Raw genomic sequence first — 9679 nt, forward strand, 5'->3', positions numbered from 1 at the left:
CGGGTATGACATAGAATGCAGATTCATCACCTTGATACCTTGAATTCCTCTCCACGACCATCGACGAGAGTCGCTGTCCTCATAGGGGGCTTCCAGCAGCACCCCTCCCGTTGCAGATAAAGGCCACAAATTGGCCGTCTACCGATGAAATTGACGCATGCTAGGGCAATCTCGCCGCGGAAATCACCGAAGCCATCGTAGAAAACACAATCCTGACTGAAAATCATCTGATTTCGTCGGTAGATTTATTTGGCAAAACCCTAAACAAACTGGATAAAAACTGCGGAAAATAGAGATGGGTCCCCTCTCTTCTTACCTCCGGCAGATGCATCAGAGAAGAAGAAGAATAGAGGCCCTAGGTGCAGAGGCGCGGCGACGACGAGGACCTAGAGCAGTGATTTCTTACCCTAGGTGGCGGCTATGCAGAGTTGATGATGTCACATGCTTTAAGAAATTTAGGTGAACCCTACGTAGGTGAACCGGATGCATGCATGCATCTTGTTCTTCGTTCATGCACGCCGCCGGTATTTTAGAAATGTATAGGTGTTGCCGGCCGGCTATTACTTACTTGGTGGCTTCTTCTCTTGGTTGATGATGCCACATGCTTTAAAAAACTCACAATTATCAGCGATATGTTGCTCTGCAAATAAAAATGTCTGTGCAGCTAAATGATATTATTATCACACTGCCGGCTAAATATACTTGTCTATTGCAATTTGCATGTACTTCTCTAACGCAGTTTGCATATGGTCTTCTGTTATGTACATACAACATTATTCTATCTACAAATAAATGGATCGGCAATCCAACTTGATTGCTTGTTGCCAATATATGCAAGCATGATTAGTTCATCGCTAAGGAAACTAAAAGGGAAGCTGCTCAATCGTCGTATATACTACGTATAGCCAATTAATTAGCGATTAGCATCCTTTGCTCGGTATATCACACCAAAGCAGATAGCTACATATTCTGATGATCATCATATCCTAATGCATGCATTCTCATCACAAAATCTAAGCTGCGATCGAGTTAGCCCGCATGTGAGGTGAGCATGAATGTGTAAGCTAACAGCAGCCTTGATGAGGTCATCTCGTTTAATTTGGCTGCAGCATGCAGAGTTGTTAGCATAATTTAGGACACACAAAGAAGCTACCTAGTCTCACGTCTGCGCCTGCTGGCTAAATGAATCTTTTATATATCTTTATTTATATTAGATATATGCCTGTGCACCGGGACCATAAATTTTTGCTCACACCTATGGCGATGGATTTGATTATTTTAGAAAAATAATAAAAATATAATAAACGATTTTTAAACTGCAGTACTGAAGTGCTAAAAAATCATACAAATTGCAGGAGTATATTGTATATCAGAATTGAAGTAGAGAGGAAAATAGTACTGATGCCACACAACCCTTCTCATGAGCAGCAGCTGACTCCTGGATAAATCTGGCTTTCCCATATAGAAGCAGATAAAGATAAGCTGCGGCTGCTGCGCTCTCTTGAGCCTTGACAGAGATCACTGGGTAATTGCTTGAGCAGCCCCCACAGATTACCATATTGCAAATTAACCAATCGGTACGTGTTTACTGACTCCGCAAGTAGCAGACGAATCTGCCTTCCAGTCCAAAAAATCAACACTTAGTTTTCTCAAGCGTAGTAAGATTGGGAGTTGAGATAGGGAATTGTTGGAGAGCAATTTTCCAGTGTTGCCAAAATATCAATATTGGGAGTGATTTTTGGAAACTCTTGGAGATGCTCTAACCATCCGATGGCCGACGTCGCTCCCCGCCTCCGTCCTTCCATTCCTACATACAAACGGGTAGGAAACCTATTGATGCCGAACTGGATCACTCACCAGCTAGGGCTAGATCGCCCGGGTCACCACAGACCGAAGAACGTAGCGAGGATCACACTTACATGGTGAAGCATGGAGAGGTTTATGAGCAAACCATCAAAGGGTAACCAATCGTGCTTGCATGAAGAAGAACGGCTAGTTTCTGAGCAAACTAGCAAAAGAAGCCGTTGAAGCTCTTGCCTGGGAGGGACCCCGTTGGGGCGAGGATGTCGTCGGATTGCCCTAGGTTGGCCGGCAAGCCTAGGGCGCCATCTTTGGTCGCCGGATCAAGCGATGAAAAACAACATGGGGTTAGAAGAGGGCAAAGTAAAGTCATAGTAGATGTAAAAAGAACGATTTCGACCGTCACTCTTGTAGGAAACTTAACTTACAATCGTGCGGCTAATCTATCCGTATACAACTCTGATAGTCGAACATGTACCTCCGATCCGGTCATGCGTGCAATTTTGTTATCTTGTTCATTAGTTAGTCTCTTGTTGTACAAGTTGTATGTGCCACACTAGAGCCTTTTCCTTGGCTACCGTGAGCTTGAGAAAGCATCACGTTACGTACACGCAATTTTATAAGGTAATCAGAGATAGGTTCCTCCACGATGTATTTCATGGCTTATTCTTCCGATCCTGGTGCCTCGGTCTCTATCGGGTATCCTGTCACCGAGAAGCTTGTGAAGAACAACTTCCCTCTGGAACTGGAAGGCGGATGTTGGCCCTGCGCGGGGCACAGGGGGCGCACTTCATCAACCTGACGCCCGTGTGCTGGCAAAGGGAGATCGCCAAATCGGTGGACAAACCGACAGAGATGATCCCCTATATAATTCAGAGTATGATACCTGGGTTGCTGAGGATCAACAGGTTCTGAATTATTTGCTTGCCAGCGTCTCTCACGAAATTTTTGTCTAGGTCGCCACCTGCACCACACGGTGGCTGAAGTCTGGAAAGTTGGTGTGGCACCGATGCAAAACAGTCCTGCCGAACGAGCCCTTAACCGGAATCCCGATCTTTGGAAAGCCAGTGTGCGGAAGATTGATTAATTCCGGCATCTTTATTGAAAGTAAAATATGCACTGTTGTATTACTTCTTCATACAAGGTTTACACATTGGAATGAACAACGGTGACTGTAAGTCTTCACGCAAACACATACATACTTATTACTCCCTCCATTCCAAATTATAAGTCATTCCAAGAATCTTGGAGAGTCAAAGCATCTCAAGTTTGACCAGAAGTTATATGAAAAAATGTAAAAATTTACGACATCAAATTGATATCCTATGAAAATATAAGTAATGAAGAATCTAATGATACTTAATTGGTATCATAAATGTTATTATCTTGTTATATAAATTTGGTTAAACTTAAAAAACTTTGACTCTACAAAATTCTTGGAATGACTTACAATTTGGGATGGGGGGAGTATATCGTAAGGTAAGATACAATCCGTCAATATATTTGGAATCAAAACCACACCGTCATCGCGCAAAGACACACGTACACACACGGATGGATCGATATCGATGATGATTATCTCATCTGCATGTCCCTGGCCCCTGATGAAGATTTTAGTTTTTGGCGCAAGTCAGCAATAGCATTGAGGAAGACACTCAGGATCGCACGCGTCCGCCGCGAGCATCCGCCGAGCAGCACGAAGGAGCGGCACCGACGACGGATCAGCCGCCGCAGCTGCTATAATAAGCTGGCCCATGGTCAGGACCAACAAGCAGATCATAATGGCGATCATCTTCTTGAGACCCATAGCGGAGGAAGAAGCCATGGCACCCCGGCCGACCGGACAAGAGACCAGATAGACTTGTCAAACACTGTATGTGAGCACGCGGCGGGGTGTGCGAGGTCGTAGCCAATACTTGCCCCCCATTTTATAGACCTCTCAGCCCGTCAGCCGACCGGGATGACCCGACCTCTAGGCTCTAGCTAGTTATAATGACATGAAACAGCCTCGGTGTCAGTGTGTTAGAGCGTCCTCAGTAGGAACTTGCAAATAGCTAGCTAGCTAGATGAGGCCAACAAATAATAAAAACTAAAGAACACCTGCGTGTTGCTGCGAAAACTATTGATTTTGAATAAAATTTAACTATTCATACAATTCTTAAGAAGGTATTAGTAAGGCAAATTTTGCTATTAGACATGCCAAATGACGCGTCTTTGCTGGCGGACACTGCGTTTTCCATCTTTTGCCGTGAGACACTCTGGTTTTTGGAAATACTGCCAGTGGGCACCGCAACTTTGTTGCACCCGGTTTTGGAGAGAGAAAACTTCGTTTTGGACATCGGGTGCCCCTGAACCAGACTTGGCGCCGTCCCAACCTGGTCTGGTTCGACCCAGTTTTAACGACCGGCCTGCACCCGACTCCGTCGTTAGGGTTCCAGGCGCGCCATTTCCCCAATCCCGCTGCCGCCGCTCACTCCCAATCGCGCCGCCACCCACTCGTCTCCACTGCTCGTCGCGCCGCCGTCCACCCAGTGCCTGCCGCCGCTGACAGATCGAGCCTCGGCCGTCATCCGCCATGGGGGGTTGAGGATCTAGAGTTCCCCCGTGCCCCGAAGATGAAGTCCCCCCAGCTCGAAGAACGGGCAGTGCCCTAGGTCTCTGCCTAGGGTTCCGCAATTCAAATGGCTAGTGAAAGGGTGAGTCTTTTGAATCCCTACTATGTGCAGATGAATGCCTGCGGATGTGGTAGAATGCTTGCGGTTTTGAAATCATTTAGTTTGGTTGTTATCCTTTGTGTTGATTTAGGATGGATCCGACTTCCGCGTGTAGACTGGCGATTAGCGTACCTGCATATGTAGAGCAAAGACCAGATGGGCTCGATGATTATCATGTAACTGCTAATTACATGCGTGTGGTAGACAAGGATAAATTCTCTTGGATGGGGTTTCTTGGGTGCCTTGGTGAGGAGATAGTCCATGGGGTCGACCAAGAACTGCAGGTCACCTTCTTTGACAAAACCAAGGATGAGACAGTGCGCATAGATTCTGATTCTGCTCTGTTACATGCATTTGATGTGTATTGGGACAGTAGGAAGGTGCCACTGACTGTACATGTTGTTGACACTGGTCCTCGTTTGCTAAAGTCTAAGTGTTGTAATGCCAATGCCTCTCAGTCTTCTCAGTCTGTTATTATCACTCAGGAGAGTCAGGTTAATTGTCAGCCAATAGCTATGATCTTTCGTGATGAACTTGTACTGCCTAATCTAGTAGCTGATGACAATGGTGAAGCTGTTGATCTTAATGATGATGGTAATTGTGAGGCTGATGCTAATGGTGATGAGGGTCTTAATCTTGATAATGATGGTGAAGATGATGATGCTATTGCTGAAGAAGAAGAAGAAGAAGAAGAAGAAGATATTGCTGAAGATGACTAGGGAGAGGCTGATGAAGTGGAGTATGTAGGAGTAGATGATGAGAATGAGAAGTACAAGGATGGGGTCAATGATGATGGTGATGCTGACCCTGCTTACTATCCTGACAGTGACCCAGAAGATGATGACCCATTAGTTGTGGACGATGGGAGGGACTGTGATGGTGTTGTTCATGTCACTGACATAGATAACCCTAAGATAGGTCTTGGTGTTACTTTTGAAGATGGTTTCTGCTTTAAGAGATGTATTAGACAATATGATGTGCTTAATGAAGTTGAACTTGTAGTTCCATATAGTGCGTCACGGCGGTACCGAGCATATTGTAAGGCCAAGAGATGTCGGTGGAGGATTCATGCATCTCAGTTACCTGATGGCAAGACATGGCAGGTATGTGAGCTTTGTAATGCTTCATTTAGTTTAATTTAGTTATCAATTGTTGTGTGCTAACCGTTGGTTGATGGCTGCAGATTAAGAAGCTACCACACAAGCATAATTATGCCAGCACAAGCAAATTCCAGAACAACTGTATGGCTAACAATCACTGGGTGAAGGACAGAGTTATAAACTGGCTTAGGAAAGATCCAACTATTGGAGCTAAAGATTTGAAGCAGAAGTTGGAGGAGAATTTTTGTGTACAGTTGAGCTACTACGTGATTTGGGACGGCAAGCAAATGGCCTTAGATGAGATCATGGGTGGCTGGGAAGATAGCTTTGTACATGTGTTTTCTTGGAAAAGGGAGATTGAGAAGAGGAGTCCTAGCAGTGTTGTAGAGATTGAGTGGGAGATTGTAGATGAGAAGAGAAGATTCAGTAGGATGTTTGTAGCACTAAAGCCATGCATAGATGGCTTCCTGCAAGGTTGCAGACCTTATTTAGGAATTGATTCCACAATTTTGACAGCAAAGTGGAAGGGACAGTTAGCATCAGCTGTAGGGATAGATGGCCACAACTGGATGTTCCCAGTGGCCTATGGAGTATTTGGCAGTGAGACCAAGGAGAATTGGGAATGGTTCATGAAGATGCTGCACAAGGCTATTGGTTCCCCAAATGGTCTTGTTATTTCAACTGATGTAGGTATGTTGCATTCATTGTGCTCTTGTTTTTCAATTGAGTGTTGTATGTTCCCCACCTGACATTGTTTCCATGCTTACTAACTGTAGGCAAAGGAATAGACAAGGCTGTTACCAAAGTTTTTAGTAATGGGGTGGAGCACAGAGAATGCATGAGGCATTTAGTCAAGAATTTCCAGAAGAGGTTTAGGGGAGAAGTGTTTGAGAGGAACTTATGGCCTGCATCAAGGTGCTATAGACAGACAACCCATGATAGGCACTGGAATGAGATGCACAAGGCATGCCCCAAGGCAACTAGGTTGCTGCAGGACAATCACAAGCAGCTATGGGCAAGGTGTAAGTTTAGCACAGCAAGCAAATGTGACTATGTCACAAACAACATAGCAGAGACTTTCAACAGTTGGATCAGAGAAGAGAAGTCATTACCTGTTGTAGAGCTAATGGACAAGATAAGGCAGTTGATCACGGGGAGATTTTGCACCAGGATGCAACTGCTGTCCAAGTTTTCTACCTTCAAGATTCTGCCAGCTGTCATGAAGGAGCTGCACAACAAAAGCAGAAATCTGAAGTACAACATTCACAAGAGTGGCCCAATGGTTGGTGAAGTTGGAGGAGTCAACAAGGACCTGGTCCCTTGGAGGTTCATTGTTGATCTAGACAAGAGAGAGTGCACCTGTAGAGGTTGGCAGTTAACTGGTCTGCCATGTGTTCATGCCCTAGCTTTCATTGGCACCAGAAGGGTAGACTTAGAGGACTATGTTGACCACTACTATTCTGTAGACATGTTCAAAGCAGCCTATGCAACTCCAGTGCCTCCAATGCCAAGCAAGGATGAATGGGAAAAGCTGAACCTTGGCTTCAACCTCCTTCCTCCTAAATGCAACAGAGCAGCAGGAAGGCCAAGGAAGAGAAGGATAGTTGGAGTTGAAGAAGGTGGGTCCAGCAGCAAGGGCAGGAGAAGGTGTAAAAGGTGTGGTGGATTTGGACACCTACAGAAAACCTGCAATGAAACTGTTGCAGACCCTGATGCACCCCACCTACACCTCCAAAGAAGAAGAGAAGGACTTATAAGCCAAAGGTTGTTGAGATCATAGAAACAACAAAAGAGCCAGCCAAGAAGAAGAGAAAGGCCTCCACCAAGGGGAAACAAACCAGCAAGAAGAAGAAGACAACTCCAACTGAGCCTACACCTCCTGAGCAATCAGTGCAGTAAGTGATCCATTTCTTGCCAACACTATTCTTAATCTAAAGCCAAGTGTAGTTGATAACATGGTCACATCTGCCATCTTATAGGGTTCCAAGATCCCCAGTCACTAGGAGGCAGGCCAAACAGCAAGCTGGAGGTAGCCTAGGGGCACAGACTATGAGTCAGAGCCCAAGCGCCTACACTAGGAGCAAGAGGGGAGGGGCCTGATGCCTGCACTGGGAACATCAAGACAGAAGCAACCTTTTGAGCCACCTATGCTTTTGGTGTGCTTTTGTGTGGTTCTATGAACTTGCTATTGTAATCTGTGTGCTTTTGAGCCTGGATATTGTTGGTGTGAACCTGGTATTGTAATCTGGTAATGTAGTGAACCTGGCTATTGTTGGTGTGAACTTGATATTGCCATCTGGTATGATGTTCCATAATTAATGATCTGGTATGCCTGTGTTTGTCATGCTAAAATTAAGTCAGTTGTTAAGTTGAAGGTAGTGATGCTGCAATTTTAACTTTACAACTAAAAAAGGGAACAAATCAAGTTGAAGTTACTCCATTCAAACTGCATTTCATTCATATTTCACAAACATTACAAAGCATACTTCATGCTTGCTTGTACAATACCATGCACAAAGCAAGAAAGCAAACAACACCTACAAACACACTGGTCCAACCATCATCCTAACAACTATTTGCTCTCCAGCTATTCTAGCCACAACAGTGCTCTGAGCAACTACAACATTGTTCAAGTTCAACAGAGAATTCTCCAGAGCCTTCAACGCATCCATCACTGCTGCACCATCCATGCCATCTCCAGCGCTCTCTAGCTTCCACATGAAGAAGTTGCAGGTACCGTTGCCCTATTTCACAGTGAAAGCCAAATCAATAGGATGAACCCTACATCCGATTTCAAAACGCCCAAATGTAGCAAGAACAAAATCAAGAAAACTCACCCAGTCATGATTCCTGCAAGTGTAGAACGGCTTGTCTGGATTTTTTGTGGTTCTCGACGTCCGCTCCACGACCGTCGCTGTGTGACAGAAAGGGCACAGCGCCTGCCCCTCTCTCGCTCCATGTGACCCAGTTGACGAAGAAGCGCCAGATCCTGTAGCCATCTTCTATAGGCCCGCTCTCCTGTCGACGACGCCCGCCAACCTACGCCGCGCCGGCACCCCCGCCTGACCGGCCGCCGCAGCCTATGCCGCCGCCACCTCTGCGGTGAAGAGGGGGAACGAGGAACAGACCGTTGTAACGACGGAGTCGGGTGCGGGCCGGTCGTTAAAACTGGGTCGAACCAGACCAGGTTAGGACGGCGCCAAGTCTGGTTCAGGGGCACCCGATGTCCAAAACGAAGTTTTCTCTCTCCAAAACCGGGTGCAACTGGGTTGCGGTGCCCACTGGCAGTATTTCCAAAAACCAGAGTGTCTCACGGCAAAAGATGGAAAACACAGTTTCCTCCAGCAAAGACGCGTCATTTGACATGTCCAATAGCAAAATTTGCCTAACTATTATAAACTAATATTAGTGGATAGCGTGGCACGCTAATGTGGACAACTAAATATATGCAAGTGAATGATGTGTCTCGCTAACGTGGATATTATAATTGCTTATGCTAGTGATCTTTAATTGCCGGTGATAGTGGACTGCTGAGGTGGACACATTAAATGCAAGTGATAGTGGATTGCTGAGATGGACACCTTGCATGTCAAGAAAAATTGCTAGTGGTGTTTTGCTGTATAACAGTATAGGATAGGATAACACTATAGTGGAGGGTTACGTGAGCTGTGAGAGTTATTTATTAGAGATCATGTTAGACTAGCTATTTGTGAGTCGTTAGCTGTTTGATCTCTCACCTTTATAGCCAATAGAATTTTTCCTAGACTATTTGGAAACCATTGGGAACACCCTTAGGCTAGTCTCAGTAGGGGTTTCATGTTCTAGTTTTTTACACATTCATATTTTGGAAACAGTGCACGAGAGTTTCATCCCCATGAAACCCTTTCTACTCCTATAAAACTTGTATCATCTATATCTTCATCAACACTGTGCCACATCAGCATAATATTTAATATACCCATGAAACTTTGATGAAACCCCATTGAGATTGGCCTTAGATGCAGCATGCCGAGTTGATTTTTTTTTGCGAAGGGAAGGGTATATTAAATCTTAGCATAGTACATC

At 45.2% G+C, this 9679-nt stretch overlaps 1 protein-coding gene across 1 annotated transcript; it reads left to right on the forward strand.

Moving 5' to 3' along the window:
• The first annotated feature begins 5291 nt into the window (after positions 1–5291).
• On the forward strand, positions 5292–7371 carry LOC136479131 (uncharacterized). Its single transcript, XM_066477094.1, is given in 5 exon segments — positions 5292–5296; positions 5341–5617; positions 5698–6304; positions 6391–7196; positions 7198–7371. Coding segments are annotated over 5 exon segments (1869 nt in total).
• The last annotated feature ends 2308 nt before the right edge of the window (positions 7372–9679 follow it).

Source organism: Miscanthus floridulus, chromosome 9 (assembly GCF_019320115.1).
Source record: "Miscanthus floridulus cultivar M001 chromosome 9, ASM1932011v1, whole genome shotgun sequence".
In the NCBI taxonomy this organism is placed as follows: domain Eukaryota; kingdom Viridiplantae; phylum Streptophyta; class Magnoliopsida; order Poales; family Poaceae; genus Miscanthus; species Miscanthus floridulus.